The sequence below is a fragment of the Squalius cephalus genome (genome assembly GCF_949319135.1).
Source record: "Squalius cephalus genome assembly, chromosome: 22".
NCBI lineage: Eukaryota > Metazoa > Chordata > Actinopteri > Cypriniformes > Leuciscidae > Squalius > Squalius cephalus.
This window is the reverse complement of record NC_137143.1, coordinates 2585386-2609532: the sequence shown is the minus strand read 5'-3', so window position 1 is coordinate 2609532 and position 24147 is coordinate 2585386. Positions and strand designations below refer to the sequence as shown.

Sequence of the window (24147 nt, the reverse complement as noted above, 5' to 3'; positions counted from 1 at the left end):
TAGAAATATGGTAGTAGCTGGTGACCGAGACTGTGCTTCATTACGACTTCAGATCACCAGCACAAAGGTTAGCTGGGAAAAGGAGCAACTATAACAGACTTTGCACTGGGAGGATTTTCTAGTGGAGAATGCAGTTAGAGCTTCAACAAACTCAATAGGCCTATGTCACACTTCCTGCTTCCGGAACGCGGAGTAGGGATTCAGAACTTCCGGTCAACAGTATTTCTCCATAAGGATTTAGATTATCAGCCATAATGTCTAAACCATCCGAGGTAGAATGACCACGAGCTATGAGGTTGTGAAACGAAGGTTTTTGCTCCTGTAGAAGCTATAAGTTCGTATGAAATCAACATTGTTTTAAGAAAAACATGTTTTATCCGCGATCTTATGAAAAAAACTACACTACCCACAATCCTAAGCGTAGCAGCAACGTCTGCTGATTGGTCCAACTCGCTGTTACCATAGAAACGTTTACCTAACTGGCGAAGGCCCACCGCTGTTGTTGTAGTGTACCGGGTTGCTCTGCGTCAGGACGTAGACAGCCATAACTCAGCTTTCACGCTTTTCCACTTGAGAGTTTTCATTTACCATCCGAACCACATCGTCATATGTGACTTCAGGCAGGTTGCGGAGAGATTTGGTCCAGCGGAATCTATCGGACTCCGCCATTGTAAAGAGCTAACCGGAAGAGCCGTATCCCTACTAAAAGACGTACTTCCGGTCTTCAATTTTTTCGTGATATAGGCCTATGGCATTGAGCTTCTCCAGTTCTGATGTAAAGTGCCATCGGGTCAGAACACTTCCGCATGAAGAAGAGAACAGAGCTCGTCTCAGCCAAGTCCAAGTCGGCTTCATTTCATCAAGGCTTCTCAATCCTGTTCCTGCAAGAGTTCATTTCCAATCCTCCTTCAACACAATTATAAGCACAACTATACCAATTATGCAAAATTCACTTTTATATGGTGTTTGAACATAAATGTGTGTACACAATCACCCTATAATGGTAAATATCCACCCAATCCTTTTTTTATCCACATAAATATGCACATAAGCAGTGTCTCAGAATAAGCCGTTTGCAGTTTCTATGCAATGTGATGTCACACTGTTTTGGCCCCGCCCACGACTGCTGACAGACTCCGCCCTATTAGCATAGACTCCGCCCCTCAGTGAGCTAGAATGTATTCTAGTAAGAAATGTATTCTTATTAAAGCTATTAAAGTTATTCAGTCAAGGGCAGTGAGTGATTTTCTGTTTTTCTTTAGTTGTTTGATTCATATTAACGGCATATAGCAGTAGGTACTGTTGCTTTCACTTTAATACACAGATCTAATATACACATGCAATTTCTTTCCCTGCTGTTTACGTTCACAGACATAACCGACTGTGTTTATGTGAACTTTGTGTGTTTTTGACAGTTTAAGAACAATAAGATGTGAAAGAGAGCTTAGTTTAATGCTCTCGGGACACTGTCTGACATCCAGCTTTCTGTGCGCGTGCTTCGGGTGTGTGTGCTCAGAAAACCACATATCAGAAGTTTAGACTGATATGGTTTTAAAACACATGGAGATAATAAACTTTCATGATGATGAACTGCAATGTCACGTGAGCGTGATTGCGATAGAGATGATAATCAAAACCAGTTTTGTCAGTTTGTAAAGGCTCCGCCCTCTTCTGGAAAGGGGGCGTGGAGCAGCAGCTCATTTGCATTTAAAGATACATGCACGAAAACAGCTTTCCTTCCACCCAAAAATTATCTGTGGGATATTTTGAGCTGAAACTTCACAGACACATTCTGGGGACGCCTGAGACTTACATTACATCTTGTTGGTGAGGGAAGGGCATAAAATATTGGACTTTAAAATATTGAATTTATGGAAGGTAGAGGTACAGTAGCGAACACCACTCCCCTAAGTAAACACTTACGCTTCAGTCATTCATTATTTCACATGCACGTTTGGATTATCCATGAACATAAATAAGCATTACTAAGTGTGTGTGCGTGGTTTGATTAAATCCGTTTGATTATGTTCCGATACGTTTATTACCACCATCCTCACTGCTTTCCCTTTTTAGTTTTCATGGCCTTTAATTTGCACACTGTTTAGAGGACATGTGGGACACGTTTTTTTCAAACTATTCCCTGATAATCAAACTTATTATTGGTGCTTTTAGCTGTACTGTTTTAGCTACAGGAACACTATACCTATAAACTTCAGATGCAAATAATTATGGGCTCCTAGCCTCCTATTGTAATCGTTAGTGTTCTTTTAATTATTATTATTATTACGCTCTGGAAGTCTATGACAACCCATAGAAACACTTGCAAGAAATGTTATGAAATTTGGCATACAAACAGAAGACAGTCTAAACTGTCACCGTAGCAAATTTGGAGTCTCTAACTAAACCCCATAGTGTCACCAATTATCCAGTTTCACTTTAGTTTATGCTAATAACTTTTGAACCATAAAGGCTAGAAACAAAATAATTTTTTTCCTCTGACGTCATGAAAATTTCTGCCATTTTGAATTTTTTGAAAAACCTACCTTTTTGAACTCCTCCTAGGCCATTGCTCCAATTTTAACCAAAATTGAACCAGATCATCTTCAGACCATGCAGACAAAAAGTTATGGAATTAAAGTTGATCCGTCAAACCGTACTTGAATAACGCGCAAATGAATTTGATGAAGAGAACGCTAAAATGTATGTGAGACTATATCTCCCCAACGCTTTAGCATATTCTGACCAAACGTCATGTGTTATTATGACAACCATGATGTGGTCAGGAGAAATGAAAAATCGGCAGTTTTGCTTATAACTCATGAAAATGTTTGCCAAAAATCACAAAACTGGTCTCTCTATATTCAGTACAGCATTAACCTTATCCAATTTTCCCATATCGGCCACTGCTATATTTTACAAACGCATGGTGTATCGTTACGAAACTTAAGTATAATCTTTGACACCATGCCCTGAAAGTACCCAGATTTTCAAGACTGTTGCAAGTTAGTGCTGTTACAAGTAGTATCTTTCATACTATTAGGTGGTATGAGAAGTACAGTTTAATTTGTCATAACTTTGGGGTAACAAATTACATTAGGGGTAACAAAGAGTAACAACTTGGATTAATAATGGGAACGCTGCTACTATTTACCTGTAGTGTGAATCCATGATTTTGAACAATGTGAACATTAATGGTGAAATGTCACATTAACCCTGTAACACCCCTTGTTGTAAAATTACAACGTTACATTTAACCATCCTTAAAAACAATCTGTTATATATATATATATATTTTTTTTTTACCACATTTACATAGTCATTCAGGGAACTACACTAACCTTTTCCACTGGTGGCACTTGCGCTACTAACTTTTTCAGTTACTGGCGCAAAACATGATTTGGTCGCACAAATTGTTTATAGTAAGCCGCTCTGGATAATAATGAACAATAATGAAACTGTATTGCATACAGATGTGCTTTTTATTTTACTTGCCATCTTTTAAACCTTGCCTTTTAAACATGCCTTCTTGTTTTTTCTTTAACTTGGGATAGATTTACTGCAATAGAAAATACAGTACACAATAAAGTGCAAAATGGATTTCAACATGCTATGGTTGGCACAGATGGGCAGACTCCTGAACTCTTAAGTAGTGATGCACCGATGTGAAAATTGTGGCCGATACCGATAATAACCGATATTAATATTGCTGTTATGGCCGATATCGATATCTCTGTATAGAAAACAAATTTACTGATAATCAAATAAAGAGATATTTTCCAAAACAAATTTTTTTTTTTTTTACTTTAGAAATGACTTATGTTGGGCACCTTTACCTGTGTGCAAAATATGTCACACATAGGACACACATGCATTATATTGCATTGCATAATGTGTGTTGGTCAACTTGTCTAAAATTAAGAAACCCCTAGAAAACAGTAAAAAAAAAAAAAAAAAAAAAAAAAAAAACAGGTGTACAATAAAGATAGGCTACTTAATTTATTATTCCAATAACCAAATATGATACTAAATATCACAGGGAAAAGAGCTTCTATTTGTGACGTGCTGTCTTTGCATTTGAACATTGCACATTTTAAACAGGACACGCATTAGTATGGAGCTATTCTTGTGCCAATAAAAATGAACGTAGCTTTTCAAGAAACTAATGAAAATATAAATTGAAACTAAATAAATTATCTCTAAAACTGAAAAAGAATAAATCGCAGGCAAATTTTTTGACTTCGTTTTTAATACACTGCATGTTTTGCTAACTATTTCTCATATTTCAATCGCTGATCTGAACTTACAAATGCGCTTCCAGAGTTTTCATTTACGCTTCTGAAGTTTTCGTTTACACTCCCAGAGTTTTCGTTCGCCGTTCTGACACATTTCTCTCATGGGGGCGGGGCTAGTAGCAGTGTGTTCTCATTGGTTACTGAGCTTTTGATTGATAGCTTCGTGACCTGGAAGTGAAGACGTCAGTGGTGTGTTTATGTGTGGATGTGAGCGTCTGTATTATCATTTTAGTGATATTAAGTTTATATCTGTATTTATTTGCTGCTACACTATATTGTTGAGATGATCTCTTATAGAAGGAATAGTACAGACGAATGATATTTATCATTAGTCATCGTCGCTATATCAGGAGGATAACGTTACTGATAAGCCTACTCGTGGTAAGTCAGAATTTTTTTTTTTTTTTTTTTAATACTATACTAATACTATTTATAATACAGTACTGCTTTTTTCAGGTGGAGAGGCATTTTAGAGCTCAGTGAGAGCCCATAACATTATACAGCTGAGCTGTGTTGATTTGACTGTTAGCCCAATCATTACATGACTTGTTTATCTACATTCGGTTACAGTCTTCGATTAGATCATATTTGCTTCGATTAGATCATATTTCCCCCCAGCCACCCCAAACAACATTGGGCTAGAGTACTGTACAGTAGCCTATCTGTACTGTATCTGTCAATGACTGATGCCATAGGACGAGAGCGCTGTCAGTCACTGCCTGATTCAACTTTGGAAATGTAAAGCCTTTTTTACCATGCCAATAAAGCTATTTATACCTGAATTCCTCAATTTCTGATTAATTTGCGATGCAGAGTTTTTGAAAGAGGAGAGACACGACTTGACCACAGAACACGTCTCTATTCGTAATATGTAAACACTCAATTATTTTGAAGTATCGCCCTGGTTGCAGTATTTATTCTGATTACTTTTGTGTGATAAAGATGACTGATAAAGCTATTATATGTATTTAGTATGAGTAACAAATGGCTTTTTCTGTGTCCATATTTGACTAATAATAATGAAAAAAAGTGCACTTCAAATGAACATTTCTTTGACAAATGTTAAATCTTCAATAGTCTTTAATAATAAATATATGTCCACATTAAAAACTTAATACATGCAAGTAATTATGACTGAAAACATCCAGCTACTAGGGAATACACATCCATATGTTTATATATAGGGCAATACAGCCATCTACTGGTTACACAACAGTATTACAGATGATAAATGCTGCTTGACTCCGAGGTAAATATTTAGTACTGTAAAATCCCTTAAATATACAGTATATATAATAAATATTTTAAGTCTGCAAATTGTTACTGTATGGGGAGTTTAAAGCAGTTTGTATTGTTAGATTATAATACATTTCTTCTCTCATTTTCCAGGGAGTGGAGCAACTTTTCCATAAACAAAATTCTGATGCTGACACAGAGTGATGCTGATGGAGTGATAGTACCAGAGATCCACTGTCCCTGTCAGACAATAATCTTACTTTGTTCAGACACATCACCTTTGAATGACTGGGATCTTGATCTTCAGACACCTGATTTATTTTAATATAGCAAATATTTCAATTTCCTCTAGATTAAAACAAACATAGTTCGCAAGTACACAAGAGGTTTCACTTTATTCTTATTAAACTATGCTAATCTTGGATTAGCATACCAATAGCATATGAATGTTGAGGGGATAGTTCACCCAAAAATACAATTCTCTCTTATTTTACTCACCCTCAAGCTGTCCCAGATGCATTTTACTTTCTTTCTACAGATAAACACGAATTAAGATTGTAAGGAAAGTAATCCATCTCTGCGAGTCCTAAAGACGCTTTAAAAACCACACACAGTGAGCGTGACGGTAATTCATGCGACCTCACCTCAGTGGATGAATCAATGCCTTCTGAAGTCAAACAATACGATAGATAAAATAATAATTATGTAAACTGTTTTAACTATTAAAAATCTTACGTACATGGGTTACAATCCACTTGTATTATGGACTCACAGAGATGGATTATTTCCTTAAAGGTCCCGTTCTATGCCCCTTTTCACAAGATGTAAAATAAGTCTCTGATGTCCCCAGAGTGTGTATGTGAAGTTTGAGCTCAAAATACCCAACAGATCATTTTTTACAGCATGTTTAAATTGACATTTTTTGGGGCTCAGAAAAACGAGCCGTTTCAGTGTGTCCCCTTTAAATGCAAATGAGGTGCTGCTGGACGACACAGGGGGCGGAGCTTCATGAGCTCGTGCTCAGTCTGTCAGGAAAATTTCATCTCACGGAATGTTGATAATATCAGAAACTCTCAGTAACGGTGTTCATTTCGAGTCGGACAATAATGCCTACAGAGTCAGAGTGCTGTATAGAGATGAAACAGGTATGGTTTAGTAGTTTAATTACGGTTATTATAACGTATTTGTCATCTGCTTGTAGGCTATGTATCCATTATTTATTAATAGCCTACAAGTCTGCTGTCTGAATGATGATCAAACATGTACTGATGAGTTTAATAAAGTTTATTGTACATCACACAAAAGATGAAGCGTCAGTTTTACTTCAGAAAATCACCGTAAGAGCTGAGTAAACACAGTAGCCTAAGTTATAAGAAGTGCGCAAGTAGCCAGTAGAGTTGGGGGAGCATTTCTGTGGGCGGAGGTTAGTCAAGAAACGGTTCTGGTGATGTCACTAATGCAGGATGTAGAGGGGTGTAGTCCAATCGAGACGTTTTTTGTAGTCAACTTCTGTTAAATAAAATATCTCGCTTGGCATTGAACTTTGAGCTTTATAATTTTACAGATATTATTTATGCTCTAACAGCAACATTACACACTAACTAAAGTTTGAAACATGGAATCGCATGCAACGGGACCTTTAAAGGGTTAGTTCGCCCATTTAAGACATGAAGTTGTATGCAATCCTTACCAGCACTATAGTGCATACACACTGACCCACTCTGTCGTCACCTCCCTGGTCAGAGTTCTGGCCGCTCGAAGTTTTTCAAGAAAGTATTCCGGGTTAGTTTCCGGGGCCTCAAAACTGTGCGTTATTACGTGAAAAAATTATATGCGTTTCAAAGCTTGATTAATTTACATCACAAAAAACACTCCGGGCAAAATTCATACCTCAGTTTTAATCGGCACTATTTTCTTTCCATTTCTATCAATCCGCGCTGCTGTCAACGTCAACAGTGCGCACGTTCCGATCAGCTGTTGATAGCGCGACTCGTTGACAACATGTCATTTAAAATTGTACCTATATCCCTATAAACTGTTTTTATATTAGACCTCTTTTCACGTGATTTCCACTGGAGTCTAAACATCAGCTTGTTTACCGTACAGTTCAGACATGTAATTATAAAGTTAGTAAATAGAGCTTACCCGTGGTACTGGTACAGCAAAACTCTTTAAAATCTTTTTTTTTTTTTTTTCCTCCTTGGTTGGGGATGTAATCGTCTTCGCTGAAGTGACTGCACACACGAAAATCCTTTATTTTGGATATTTTAGCTCCCGCAGAGTAGCCGATGGCAACCAGCCAAAGCTGTCTAAGCTATATCCGAAACAGGAAAACGATGGAATCTGAACGGTGATCCCGGCACATTCTTGTGGTCACAACCTGGGAATTTACAAGTTCGCACCATTGTTAATTTTGTACTTTTTACGTCGTTGTCATTCGATTGTGTAAACACTATGGAACAGCTGATCGGAACGTGCGCACTGTTGACGTTGACAGCAGCGCGGATTGATAGAAATGGAAAGAAAATAGTGCCGATTAAAACTGAGGTATGAATTTTGCCCGGAGTGTTTTTTGTGATGTAAATTAATCAAGCTTTGAAACGCATATCATTTTTTCACGTAATAACGCACAGTTTTGAGGCCCCGGAAACTAACCGGGAATACTTTCTTGAAAAACTTCGAGCGGCCAGAACTCTGACCAGGGAGGTGAAGACAGCTGGGTCAGTGTGTATGCACTATAGTGCTGGTAAGGATTGCATACAACTTCATGTCTTAAATGGGCGAACTAACCCTTTAAATATCTTTGTCTATGTTTATATGAAGAAGAAAGTCATATACATATGGGATGGCATGAAGGAGAGTAAATGATGAGAGAATTCTCATGTTTTGGGTGGGCTATCCTTGTACTGCTTGTGTCCAGTCACTGCTGTGTTACTTGTACTGCAACAGGAACTGTTTAAAGAATCATTGCAACATTTAAAATGTATATGAATTTTTAAAATGTATTCTGTATTTGTAATTGTGCATTTTGTATAGTAATGTATATCATGAGAATACTGTGCATTGCATGTATATTATGCAGTTAATGTTTTGTGGATTCTGGTCTTTCCGGTCACAACATAATTGCATCCAAGACCTTCACTCTGATACTTGTGTATATGCTTTAGTGACAATAAAGAATGTACATTTATTTGAATTCATATTTTCAATTACATTAATTTAACTGATTGTATAAGTCACGATTGAAACGGTTGATGATTGTTAAAATATATTTAAATTAAATGAAAATGTTAATTAAATGAAATAACTAAATATAATTATCAATTAAAAAAAATTTGTAGCAATTTGTGGCAATAAGAACATTCTTTGTGTGACAAATGTAATGAAATGCCCTTTGAGGTCTGTATCTGACAGCAGGCCAAAACTGTAATTTTCATTTTGTTTAAATTCCTCTTATTTAAGTGATCATTAATTTTGATGGTGTAAACGTATATCATGCTAACAATGAGTAGTGTGATGGCCATGGCTGCCAACCTTGATTACCTGGTTGAAGTTTGACTTTCTTGACGGCTGAATATATCACACACGTTTGCTAATATTCTCTTTAAATTGTAACAGCTGAACCTAATCAGAGCCTAACATGCAAAATAATCATCAGGAATAAACAAATATTCTCCGAAAACATTGGACACTACAATATTTTAAGTATTATATACAGACAGTACTTTAATGTGCAATTACACCTGAATAGACTGAATAGATCTCTTGTGAGTAGTAGTAAATAGTAGCAGCGTAAATACAGATAAAATTAAAAAACAAACATAACTTATCACTAAAATGAAATAGAAAGCTGCGATTACAGACGCTCACATCCACACATAAACACACCACTGACGTCTTCACTTCCAGGTCACGAAGCTATCAATCAAAAGCTCAGTAACCAATGAGAACACACTGCTACTAGCCCCGCCCCCATGAGAGAAATGTGTCAGAACGGCGAACGAAAACTCTGGGAGTGTAAACGAAAACTCTGGAAGCGTATTTGTAAGTTCAGATCAGCGATTGAAGTATGAGAAATAGTTAGCAAAACATGCAGTGTATTAAAAACGAAGTCAAAAAATTTGCCTGCAATTTATTATTTTTCAGTTTTAGAGATAATTTATTTAGTTTCAATTTATATTTTCATTAGTTTCTTGAAAAGCTACGTTCATTTTTATTGGCACAAGAATAGCTCCATACTTTAGCTGCATTAGCCAATACAAACATATTTATAGAAAACAGTTGACAATGAATAGACAGGAGTCCAATAATAGCATAACGAATCACTTATTCTAAAAATAATAACAAGTAGGGTAAGTTTGACGAATCCGACATATAACGAGGGCTGTGTTGTAAAACGTCCGTCATTTAACGAATTTTAAAAACACGGATGGACAATACAATATGCTTTCCGACATTTTGACAGAAAAAAAACAAGCAAGAACAAAATTTAAACTATAGCCCGTCAATTTTCATTTTACAATTATCTTCTCTCTCTGTGCGCGCGCGCGTCCGTATTTGTGTGAGAGAGAGAGAGCTCGCGAGTCGCGCAGATACAATGGTACGTTTTAATCTAAGTAACGGTCGCGGGGCTGAAGCCATCTTGATGTGTTGAATGCTCAGAGCACGTTATAAAACGTATTCTTAAAATACACATTTCTGTTTTAATAAATGCTCATAGTAAATCATAGCATATAGCATGGGCGAGGCTAGCCCCTTTTTAGGGGTGCTTCAGCACCCCTAAAAAGGAGCTCAGCACCCCTAAAACTTGGAGTAAGAAATGTTGTTATTCTAAATATATATATATATATATATTTTTTTGTCTTTGACAAGGTTATATAATGTTCTTCATCTTCAGTCGGCAGCAGCGCCAAGCAGAGCGCAGGTCAGAAACAGAGGCGCGCGTGATTGTGTGTGTGTGTATGTGTGTGTTTGTTCATCTGAGCCTCATTGGTCTTTCACTTCTCGTCAGTGTCAGAATATTTGAGATGACCAATCAAATCAAAGTAGGCGGGCTTTTTGTTCACAGAAGCTGCTGCGCGCGAATTTTACATGGAATTTTAGCAGCACGACTGACGCTTCAGTTTACGGTCAAGTGCGAGTTAAGAAGATGTAAGTAGCTAAACTAAACATTTTATATTTGACAGTTTTTTAGGTCATAAATGTTAAACGAATGACAAAAATAATTAGAAAACTAATAAACTTTTGTCTAATTTCGCCATTTTGAGCTGAAAATAGGCCTATATAACGTGTAATTATGTCATTGTGAGGGGACAAGAAAACATTAACAAAGCCGTTTTCATAGGCACAAGATTAATAATGCATGTGTACATGTTGAGAATTAATATAATACAATTTGTAGCCTTCGGTAAATTAAAAAAGTTCAGCTTTAGGAGGGGAAGAGACAGGGCAAGATCAGGAGACTGAGAGAAACAGACAGACAGAGTGATGGAGATGAGGAGAGAGCAGGTTTTAAATCTATTTCTTATCCTTTTTTGGCCTTCAAACGTCTTGAAATGCACATATCAGAGAAATAAAAATGTTTAACCCCATAACAACCTCAAATTTATGACCTCTTTGATTATAAAGCCCTGTCTACGGCCATGTATTAGGCCTAGATCAATAATGAATGTGTACATATTGTGAATAATTTAATAAACTTAGTTACCTAGCTTTCCTGGTAGCTTTGTCTGAGAAAATGATTCATAAATCAACCTATCAGTTGACCCTATGTTTACTTTCTTCACTGACAGACAAAAATGAAAAGCCTATATCAGTCAAAGCTCAGCTTTAGGAGGGGAAAAGACAGAGCAAGATAAAAACAAAGAGAAAAAGAGTTTGATGCTGATGAAGTGTGGAAAATAAACAGCTGCCCGCACATGGTTTTAAAGCTATTGTTATCCAATTTTTTTGGCCTTCAAAACATCTTAAAATGCACATATGTAGATCAGAGAAATCAAAATTTTCTCGGGGGAGCATGCCCCCGAACCCCCCTAAATACCTCGCATTTGGTACCTCGGTGATTATAAAACCCTGCCATATGCATGTTACTGGATGAATGAATGAAACTAGTTAATAATGCGCATTAGACCATAAACTAATTTTTTTTTTTTTTTTAAATCATACCCTCATTGGGGGCTGAGCCCCCCTAAAATGAAAATCCTAGAATCGCCCCTGGCATATAGAGCATCACAGTCCCGCCCACAGCCCGAGAGCGCTTCGGTGCCGGAAGTAAATTTCCCATTCATTTCTCCCATTGACGTTTTCGAAAATCCGTATCTAAAGAGTTTTAGAGCATGTCTGAGGATAACCAGCTACGGCTGAACTCATAGGCATACAACATATCATTTCGAGTGAAAAAACGGCGAGAAAATCCAAAAAAAGTCAAAGGTACAAGCAAGGCCGTAACCAGGGTTTGAAAATTAGTGAGGTCCGGGGTGAGGTGCAGGGCCGGATTAAGAATTCAGAGGCCCCTGGGCACAATGTCTTGCAGGCCAAATGTATAGTTTGCCCAAGGATATTTTAATTTTGCATTAACAGTTTTAGTTTACTGACTTAAAAGGAACTTTTGTTGTACTATGCTGGAGTAAAGTTCATAAATGATCGTTCTTTCCCATAGGATTTTGTAAAACTATGATGGGTGGACCTCTGTCCCTCTAGGGGGGTTCGGGGGCTTGCTCCCCCGTAAGAAAATTTTGTACATTTTAAGGTTAAATGCATCAATCTGGTGCTCTTTGAGAGCTCAAAATTAAGAGCTTCAACGGGCTTCAACCCATGAACTGTGCAAAAAGAAAAAACATTGACTTGTACCTGGACATTAAAGGGGGCTCAAACTTATTTTTTAGTTATGATATAGAGTTTCAGTCTACATTACATTATCACTGGTGTTTTAGTATGCCAAACAATTAGTGATATATATATATATATATATATATGTATATATATATGTATATATATACTGTATATAAGAATATGACACATAGGCCTACTGATGATGAATAAAGTATAAGGCTATTAAATAGCAGTTCCAAAATAGTTTTTGTAAATACAAATAAGCTGGTATGTCAGACCACAGTCATTTAGAAATATAGTGCAAAAACACAGTGAAAATAAAGTGGCATTTTTGGGTTAAGGAAACAACAGTAACCATGGTAAATACACAATACTAACATGAGCTGTTAATGAACATGACCACTGATCCTGATGAATAGAATGAAAATTGAATGAACATAAACCTGCATGTAAATCATTCCAAACATGAAGTAAGTTGCGGAATTTATTGGCACTTTTTGGTAATTTCATGACTTACAAATTGACATCAACTTCATTGGCACCATTTATTTTCAAGCATGTTAATGGCATATTTTTTATGAATGAAGACCAGTATCACTGATATAACTACTTATGTCTCGATGAAAATGTATTTTTCCAAAATTTGAAACATTTATTAGGCTTAAAAAAATATAACAACTTTTAATTTAAGTGAACTTAAAACAATCCTCACTTAAACCCATAATAAATGTCATATTTACCTGTACCTTTTCTGTCTAACCGATGTGAATTATATAGAAATTGAATACGTTTATAAAACAGTTTATCAACAGGTGTAGACAGATGATTATCCTGACCTGAGCTAATTTACTGAATCAACCAACTCACATCTCCTTTCTTTCTTTTCATCCATGATGACATTAAAGTCACCTGTTGTTGTTTCTGGCGTTTCATCACTGTCTGTGCCGCAACCGCTGCTTGCTCATTAGAACATTCAGTGAGCTTTTACACAGGCTCGGTCCTGCTCCTCCGTGGCAATGACGGCGTGCGGTTAAACATAACAAACGAATTTGAGTGGGGGTGGGGGGGACAACGGGATTTTGGAAAGTGTCCCCATAGGAAATTACGCCCGTGGGTAGGACATCATCCCCAAGTTTCATGAACTTGCGCTCCTTTCACCGACAACATATAAATCTCAATCACACTGTGTTGCCAGGCCCCGCCCTGCTCCGCTTCTGATATAGAGCCCTGCACGGGCCAAAAACTCCAGCCCTAGCCCGGCCCTGGCCCGTGGTGTTCAAGCCCTACCCGACCCCAGCCCGACAACGCCTGCAATTTTTTCAGCCCGAACCCGACCCGACCCGAGACCAACATCAATCACTTTTAAGCTCTCTTTGGCGCGCTCTCTCTCTCTCTCTCTCTGACGCGCGCTGTCTCTGCTACACACGCAAACACACGTCGCGCGCTCTCTGATGCGCGCTGTCTCTGCTACACACGCAAACACACACACATCGCGCGCTCTCTGATGCGCACTGTCTCTGCTACACACGCAAACACACACACGTCACACGCTACTAAGAGGTAAACTTTTATTATAGGCCTGAAACATCATGCCCAAAAATATTGGACAAACCGTCCATTACACAGAAGCATAAACATGAAGGGAGAATATAGTCAGTCCCTCCAGTTTTTCGCGATTCCGCGATCGCTGAATACAACGCAAAATCAACAAAATGTCGCATTTTTTTGCGATCCTGCATAATTTCTAATTTAACCGCAAAATAATCACAAAAATTTAAAAAGACCTCACAAAACATTAAATTATAATCACCCAATTGAAATATCTCTATAAAGATTTTTTCCTTTTTTTGTATCTGGCTATGTAGCTGGATCAGCCGATATCCGAACAGTTTTCATTGGGCAGTATAGCCTACGGCAAACTTATTAACGCGTTTAACATGATTGAATGACATCACAAAAAGTATGATATGCTTGATGGTACTAAAAAGAATTATTAAAAGCGCAGTATACCGCGAAAGATAACTAATTTCAGCCAGTCGAGTGACAGTCTGTCTCTGACTGAGTGACTCCCTGACTGCAGTGTGTGTGTGTGTGTGTGTGTGTGACTGACTGACTGACTGATTGCGTGATCACCACCTATCAGAGTATTGAATACTCTTTATAGCGCTTGAACAAATACACAGCTACAATTACTTCAAAATATTCATCTTGGCGAGTTTTTACGTAAAACGATCAGTAGCCTAGAAATAACTGATTGTGACGTTTGTCATTACTGTAGTAGGTCTTAAAGTGACAGTAACCTAATTTACCTGCTGTTGTCAGTGTTGTTCATGTTAATCAAGCAACAGCACAATTAAAAAACAAAAAACGTAAATTATCCACTGATTATGCATTTGATTATGAATTACTGAATTTGATTTAAACACAGTTCTACAGTATAAATTACTACACCTGCTGTTAATGTTTACATAGGTCAGGTAGAAAAATTGCCCATAGGTTGTTTTAAAAGTTAATTTGATGTGAATTTGATTAGACCAAAATAAACAAGCTTTATGCATTTTGTTTGTGATTTGTGTCATGTATGACTATTGTGCATCTGACATAATACAATATGGTAAATGTGATGTCCTAATTATAAAATATAAAAATCGCAAATTTTTTCGCAAATTTTTGGAAATTACCACCACAAAATCAGTCATTTTGATCGCAAAAATCACACAAAAAAATCGTGAAATCCTGGAGGGACTGTATAGTGCTACGGGATCAAACCGCAAAAATAAGTAAATAAACGGCCTACCTTTCTTTGCTTTTCAGTAACTGAAGTGTCACCTGTTTAATGCACGTGAGTGACGCGCGCGCGTTCGTGTATGCGTGTTGCGTTTGTGTTACTTTCTTAGGTGATGTATAATATTTATAATATAATCAATATAACAATATTTCATACACACTTCGTGACGTGTGCTCTGCTGCACATTAATTATATACACAATGAGGAGAGAAGCTAATATAAGCCCGAGCCCGACCCGAGCCCGATCTGTAAAAAAAAAAAAAACGGCCCGAGCCCGGCCCGAATGGGCTTAGCCTGTCGGGCCCCGTCGGGCCCCGACGGGCTTGCAGGGCTCTATTCTGATAGGCTTGTAACGTTAGTAAGAGCTTCGTTCCTTTCATATGATTGGTAGGTGAAATCAATTGACTCGAAATATTAAACCGCATGCAAGTTACAATTTTTTTATTTTTTTTTTTCTTCCTCACGGCCGCACGCCGGAGATCCGGCACGGTGCCGGAATACTTTAAGCCCTGCATATGACGCGGTTTAAACGGCTAATTAATCATTAAGAGAGCTTGAAATTTTATATTTGAATATAAAAAAATGACCGAGGTCCGGACCTCGGTGACCTCATAGCTGGCTACGGCCATGGGTACAAGACTGTGTACATATTTTCATTTCCGAGCGAAGGAACTACTCATCCCCATAAACCACCGCGCCTCACTGAAGTTGACTGAAGCCACAACCGCGAAAGAGCCTTTAGAGCGACTTTAAAATCTGACGACAGCCACGCGAACTTTTTCTTGTGCAGTTTATAGCAGTTCTTTCAGTAGTAATTGTGTAAATAGACTGGAAAGCATGGCTGGCGGTCCGCGGCTCACGGGTGCAGATCTGGCAGTCCGCGCGGCGTTCTGCTCATCAGTTTCAGCGGCCCACGGGCAGGTTGCTGACAAATGCCTCAACAATTTCCCACTTGTGGTCCATGCTCATTTTATTCATGAAGTTATAGTTCATCCTTAATTTTAATAACATTTAATCAATGTATTTTCTTAATAACAACAAGTGAAAATTAAAAAGTGAAGGTCAGCACACCAGAAAGTGTATCATATTCAGTTTATTAACTTGCCATGAATTATTACACAAATGTTCAGTAAATGCATGAAGAGCTATGGCTCTGGGTATGCCTAAGCTAAATATTGTTTTGACAGTGGCATCATAAAATGCTTGATATGACTCATACCATATATGAAGACTCCTCGGTTCAAATGTCACATCAGTGATACCGTGCAAAAAAACGCAACAGTTTTTTTTTTTTTTTCTATTTATCTTGAGTCTTCACGAACTTTCGCGGGGTTTACACGAGCTCCACCAATCAGATGCATCACTGTGGGATTGTGGGATTGTTTAGGATTGTGGGTAATGAAGTACTTCTCCAAGACATCGCGAATAAAAGGCATTTATCTCAAAACAAGGTTAGTGCCCCATGAACTTTTGGCGGTTATATGAGCATATACAATCGCTTAGTACTGCCGTAGCTGGTTTTAAGTCTACCATGTATGGTTACGTTTTTATGGCTTATACCCTAACTGTCAATGGAGAAATTGTATTGAATTTTTACTTCCGGCACCGGCTGTGGGCAGGACTGTTGCTGCGTTCCAGTCCACTTTTAGACACGCACTTGCGAACTTCCCTAAGCACTTCCCCTCGGGGGAATCCCTGCCGCCATTTTGAAGTGCGTTCCACTTCGTGAAGTGGACGAGGGAAGTTTATATGGACAGACCCTCATTCCCTCGATTTTGACCGAGGGAGCGAGTCTGCTTCAAATGTACACTTCAGGCACCTATATGTCCCACAATGCAACACGATTGTGACGTCACCGCATATCTCGTCTAATCACCACCACACAGACAACTCTATGATATATTAATTATAATTTTTTTAAATTTAAAACAACCCAAACACACCTATAAACATTTGGATGCTGCATTAAACAAATTCTTAAAGGGAAAAAAATGTAAATAATAAATCAACTCCACAACTGATTCCAAGTGATCAAGGGCTTAGGACGTTCCAATTCAGCCCATTGCAGTTTCCGCCAGTAGTGGGCACTCGCAATGACGTACATCCGAGTGAACGAGACGAAGGGAAGTTAGCAAGTGAAGGGCATGACAATTTTGGACTGGAACGCAGCCTGTGATGCTCTATTGCCTAAAACCAAGCGTGCCGCACAAGCCCTGAAAAGTGAAGCCAAAACGTCTCGATCGCCCCCCGGTGACTGGTCCTAGTATAGGTCGTAAGCCCCGCCTCCCCGTGTTATTCAACGGGACGCGAGACCAACTAAACAATTAAATTACACTTCAAATATCTTTTTCCAAAGGTGGTTTCTTTCATTTGCTGTTGTTTTTATCACGCTGATGTAAGTTCAAGTGTCTGTTTCAAAAATAAGTTGGTTTTTAGTTAGTTACATGATGCGGTGGTGTAACGTCATGATTGACAGCTGTGATTGACAGGTTCTCCGAGCGAAGTAGTCACTGAAGCACCAACGGACATTTTTTCGGGATCTTCGGAGGACTGAGCTGATTGTATTTACTCTATTTTAATAAGCCTCTTGTCGTACTGCAATCATTTTTTTAAAAAGTGTGCAGAATGCACTTTCCCTGCGAGGGTGAGGGCGGAGCGTTGATTTCGCGGCTTTACTTCCTGCTCACTACTGCGCAGGTCTGGTCCCGAAATCGCTACTGCGCAGACTCAAGTTCCAATATGTCAGCGCCATATCGGGACTCTGGCGGCTTCAGTTCTCATCAATGGAAGAGAGCGAAGGGGCGTCGTCCATCTTTTTTTACAGTCTATGCCTAAAACCAGAGAATGTCTAATAGGAAGAGAATTGGCACTCTCTGCTTACTTCCGGGTTCTGGATTGGTTGCAGTAACACGTCTCTATCCATGCGGGGGCGCTCGCGAGCGAGTGCAGAATGAATGGAGGTCTATGGCGAAATACCCCTCAAAACCCACTTTTCTCAGGATATAATTTTTTGTCTAGTAATTTGAATGTTGTATTCGAAAGGAGATGCAAAGAAATTACACATTGCTGGGTGTTAGATTTTTTTAGAGTCACTTATTTGGTTTAAAAAGTCTTTTAAAATGTCAATGACGTCAGAATGCTGACGTCATTAGCAGAATGCTAGCGTGTTATGGGCAACAACAACTCAACCTGTAAGAAATAGAAAAGAAATAAGTACTCGTTCATTCAACTTTCGACCTATAACCCATGTTGAACTTGCAAAACCTACAATAAAATCTGAGATTTCTCAACGGCATTTGGGTGAAAGAGACACATTTAGCCGTCTAGCCCCATTGACTCCCATTCAGTCTGCACTCGCTCGCGATCACCTCCAGTGGAATTCTAATGGAACTGCAACCAAAATCAATACAATGGGGCTGAATAGGGAGTGCCAAGGCTCTCCGTAGACGGGCTCTGCTAAAACATAGGTACAAAAATAATCAGTGATACATTTGCGACCCATTAAAAATTTTGGTCGCAATGGCATTTCAAAAGGTCGCATAGCGGTCGCAGTGTAGTTCCCTGTCATTGGGTCCTATTGTTCAGTCTCACAATGCTATTGGATCATACATTTGTTTAAGTCCCGCCTTATGACCATGAACTCACACAACACCTCAAGGCTTCCTTTGAACAACATCTCTTTGTTTCAATAGACTGGATTCATCAGATTCAAGTAAGTAAAATGTCTTTTATATATTTTTTGGTTGTTATTGTAATGTCTAGAGCATGTACATATGTAGTTATTGTGTAATAAATTCATCAAATTTAATTTAGAGCTTATTATTGTAACGGAAAGCAGATGATCAGGTCTGCCTTTTTGTTGATTAATCAAATCTAATCAACAAACAAAAGGTACTGATTAACCCCTCAAAACAAAACAACAGTGTTAGCAGATGCTCGGTCAGGTCCCCTGAGTTAATCTCATCAACTCAAGAAGATATTCACACTGAATAGGAAGGACAAAGGACAAAATGTATCACTGATTTATTTTTGCACGACTCTGCATACACACACACAAAACACAGACTCCTTATCATGCCCGACCACTTGCGGTCAAAATGACCTTTTTAAAATGTTTAAAATGTATTTCTTGCTGTGCTTATGATCCTTATACCCGAAATACGATATCTATAAGCTTTATTGATATGTAATCAGTTTCATATGCATGTAATCACGAGAAATCCTGTTTCTTTGTGTTGTTGACTAACAGAATTGTCATTCGCGGTATTGTTTTGTTCAGAAGAACACAGCGGTGTTGAATATTTAGCACAGAATATTAGAGGATGCATTATTTGATTAATACCGTTTATTCCGCCAGTATTAGTTAGAAGAGGCGTGTACCTTTCCAAATGAAAGGACATGACCACAATACGTCCTCCCCGGCGATTGGGTCACGCACGCAAGGGGGCGTGACTTTAGCTCCTTCAAAACACAGCGGGCTCTCTCACCTCACTCTCTCACCTCGCTCTCATCCTTCCTCCTTTTCTCCCGGCGCGACGCTTCCCAGAGGAACATCCCGGAAGGCCTCGGACAAACACATGTTCGAGTCGTAGCAGCCGTTCTTTTGCAACTAAGTTATATTTGCCTCTTCCTTCACGGAAGATGAAGACGAAGGCAGTGGTGTAGTGGAGGGAATACAACCTGTTTGAGCCCACTGCAACAAGCCTGCTATTTTGACTACCACACTCACCCAGTGTTGTATAATTGCAACAAGTATATAATGTAGCGTATACGACTCTGGGTAAATGTGAATTAGCCCAAGGATATAGGGAATTTTGGAAATATTACTAATCATAACTCATGGTCATAATTCATAAGTCGCATGTACATTTATTTTATCAATTATCGAGATTACCTTGTTCTATAACTGGTCTAATCATCAGTTATTCGTCCAGAAGGGGTATTTACAAACTCATAAAGTTTACTGTTCGTGGCCAGAACCTAAACTTTATTCGAGTTTGTAAATACCCCTTCTGGACGAATAACTGATGATTAGACCAGTTATAGAACAAGGTAATCTCGATAATTGATAAAATAAATGTACATGCGACTTATGAATTATGACCATGAGTTATGATTAGTAATATTTCCAAAATTCCCTATATCCTTGGGCTAATTCACATTTACCCAGAGTCGTATACGCTACATTATATACTTGTTGCAATTATACAACACTGGGTGAGTGTGGTAGTCAAAATAGCAGGCTTGTTGCAGTGGGCTCAAACAGGTTGTATTCCCTCCACTACACCACTGCCTAAAAGAGTATTTTCTTATACATGGACAGTATACCTGTACATTCTACTTTTTTGTTGTGTTCTGGTCACATTTGACTGATTTAAAAGTTGTATCTCTGAAAATGTAGTTCATATGATCAGACTGACCTAAAATTCCAGAGGATATCAACAGACAATTTAGTTCTGGGAAAGGTGAAAATGTTCATGAATGTGGGGTGTGGATGTAAGTGGGGGTATGCATGTTTTCCTTTTAGTATGATAATTAGAGAGCATAACAAGCAGTATTGTTATGTCAAGGCAGTATTGTTTGACTAAATGGCTGGTGATTGGGATGAATGTTCCATTTAGCATGATAAGTAGACAGCATAGGCTATGCCATTTACATTTAGGGCATTTAGCAGACAGCAACAGGTTAGAAAGAAACTTACAATAAACAGACAGACAGTATTGTCTGCCTGGAAAACATTTCTACCCTGAGCACTTGGTCCACAAACCTATTACTTCAGGTTATGTACTACAATATAAAAAGCATATTTATACATGTTAATTAATTGTTGTTTTATTTTCAGAATGCCACCAGCAAGGAGTGAGCCGCGATACAGTGTGCAGGATGTGATTGAATCCATCCAAAATGGTGACAGTGAATTTGAGATGGACCTCAATGACACGGATGAGAATGACGAAGACTCAGATGAAGATGTCTGTCAACAAGTGGACAAAGGAAACCAACCACCCATGGACATTCCAGCTGATAATTACGTGGACATTGAGCCAAAAACAAACAAACACACCATGCCCCGTGACAGGTATCGCTGGCTGAAAAAAGATTTCATCAGTCCCAACACTGATTTTTCTGGTATGGCTATCACAGGAGATGACATTTCCCTCCACACACCACGGGAATACTTCCAGAAGTTTGTGTCCGAAGACATGATTGAGGCTCTGACACAAAACACAAATGAGTACAGCATTCAGACACATGGAACATCTTTAAACACCACTGTAAAGGAAATTGAAAAAATGTTTGGCATGTACCTGAAGATGGGCCTAGTACAAATGGCTGGAACCCGTATGTATTGGGAGACAGAGACACGGTACTCCCCTGTTGCTGATGTGATGCCACGCAACAGATTCCAATCCCTGTTGACATCATTACACTTTGTAAACAACCTGACAGTATCTGAGACGGAAAAGAAAGACAAACTATGGAAACTCAGACCATGGCTTGACTCATTCAGAGAGAAATGCCTGCAGGTGGTACCAGAAGAGCACAACTCTGTGGATGAGATGATGATTCCTTTCAAGGGGAGGTTCAGCAGCATCAAGCAATATATGCGAGGCAAGCCAAACCCATGGGGATTCAAAGTGTGGGTGAGAACTGGAATCTCTGGCATGATGTGTGACTTCGATGTCTACCAAGGCAGTGTCAACGGAATACGAGCCAAATCTGAACTTGGATTGTCAGGTGATGTTGTGATGAAACTTGCTTCCACACTTCCAGAAAGTCAGAACTACAAAATCTATGCAGACAACTACTTCACCTGTGTTCCATTAGTAGTAAAGCTCCTTGAACGGGGAATTCATTATGTGGGAACAGCCAGGCAGGTGTGCTTACCCAACTGTAACCTTGAAGATGAGAAGAGTTTGAAGAAAAAGGGGAGAGGAAGCTATGATGTCAGAGTGGAGGGGAATCACAACATCTGTGCTGTCAAATGGTATGACAACAGAGCTGTCACACTTGTGTCCTCGTTTGCTGGACCTGAACCTGTGCAGAAGATTCAACGCTGGGACAACGTCAACAGAGCCTACATTGAAGTTGAGAGGCCTTACGTTGTTGGTGCCTACAACAAGTACATGGGAGGTGTGGATTTGTTGGACTCATTTACAGCCAAATATAAGTTCCCCATCAAATCCCGTCGCTGGTACATGTACATCTTTTGGCACACCATCATCCTCGCTGTGGTCAATGCCTGGCTACTCTACAAGCGGGACTGCAAAGCTCTCAAGATGTCTAACAAAGAGACCATGAACAGGAGACAGTTTCAGGCACAGCTAGCATCCTCTCTCATCCTGGTCAACACAACACATCAAACTCCAAAGAGAGGACGACCATCTCCAGGCAAAGGGAGCCCAGAAACACAGACAGTGACATCAAGTAGCCCTCTGAATACTCATAAGAGACCGTCCAAGAGATGTGCACTCCTTCCATTGGATGTACGCAAGGACCTAGTTGCACATTTCCCAAAGAAGACAGGGAGAGGACGCTGCAGACACTGCAATAAAGGATACACCAACACACAATGCAGCAAGTGTGATGTTCGCCTTTGCTTTTCAGAGGACAAGAACTGTTTTTGGGACTTTCACAACCAATGAAAGTCAGTCATGAAAAGAAAAAAGGGAATGAAGAAGTTGCTAGAAAAAGCTAGAGATTTATCTGTTTAATATTTTTTGTTTTTAATAAATGACTTCATAAAAAATATGACTAATGTGTGATTATTATTCATGTTATGTATGTATACATTATTTATGGGGCCAAGTAAGCAATCAAACCTGCAAATGAACCTTTAGTTGTTCTGAATTGTTGTTCAGACAATCATGCTCCCAACTAAGCCCAATGTTGCAATATTACAACGTTTCTCTAAAAACATACATAAACATTTTTTTTTTGTAAAACTTTTTAATTTCTGCATCAAAGGCCTCCTACAACAACATCTGAAAGGTAAACATTTTTTTTTTTTTAGGTTTTTCTATGTTTGGGTCTTACAGGGTTAAACGGTGTCAAAGTAGGGATTAGTAAGCAATAAGGTACTCGAGGCTAAAGCTGTATTGTGAATAAGTGACGTATTCATGATTTAGCACTAGCCTCGAGAACCTTATTGCTTTTATAAAACGGTTACCACACAATACGAATATTAAAGCCAAAGAAATATGTATCAATGCAACTTTCATAAAGTAAAATCACTAAAAGCCTTCCTTCCGCTGGAAAAAATAGTCCCTAACCGTCAACAGCAACTTATTAACTTACACCATAAGATGGCGGCGCAGATTGTCTTTATCAGTGAGTCTCTCAGTAGCAAAGACTTTTAAATAGAAAGTACTGAAACTTGTTGTGAACACGGACAACTTACAAATGCTTTGACTAGTGCTGTCAGGCACGGGAAACCCCTTAACTGTTAAAAGGACGATCTATCACAACGGACATTAAAATGGATTTTTTTATTATGCAAATAGGACTCACCTGAAGGAAAATGCTATATCTAAATGCAGGTAATAAACTCGCTCACTCGATCTCTCTCACACACAATACAGTAAGCTTCAATGAACAACATCAATGAGAACAAACATAGGTTTACGTTGCTAAGAGTGGTTGCTAAGGGTGTTGTGTAGTGAGTGATACAGAGAACCGTTGGGTGAAGCGGTTATAGCCGTGTTTTATCCAACAGGCCTATATCACGAAAAAATTGAAGACCGGAAGTACGTCTTTTAGTAGGGATACGGCTCTTCCGGTTAGCTCTTTACAATGGCGGAGTCCGATAGATTCCGCTGGACCAAATCTCTCCGCAACCTGCCTGAAGTCACATATGACGATGTGGTTCGGATGGTAAATGAAAACTCTCAAGTGGAAAAGCGTGAAAGCTGAGTTATGGCTGTCTACGTCCTGACGCAGAGCAACCCGGTACACTACAACAACAGCGGTGGGCCTTCGCCAGTTAGGTAAACGTTTCTA

At 38.8% G+C, this 24147-nt stretch overlaps 1 protein-coding gene across 1 annotated transcript; it reads left to right on the top strand.

Moving 5' to 3' along the window:
* Window positions 1-18494: 18494 nt before the first annotated feature.
* Window positions 18495-22886, top strand: LOC307150463 (piggyBac transposable element-derived protein 3-like). Its single transcript, XM_079857738.1, has 2 exons — window positions 18495-18859; window positions 20990-22886. Exon 2 carries the CDS (start codon window positions 20991-20993, stop codon window positions 22791-22793), a length of 1803 nt encoding a protein of 600 aa, XP_079713864.1. The 5' UTR covers window positions 18495-18859; window position 20990; the 3' UTR covers window positions 22794-22886.
* The last annotated feature ends 1261 nt before the right edge of the window (window positions 22887-24147 follow it).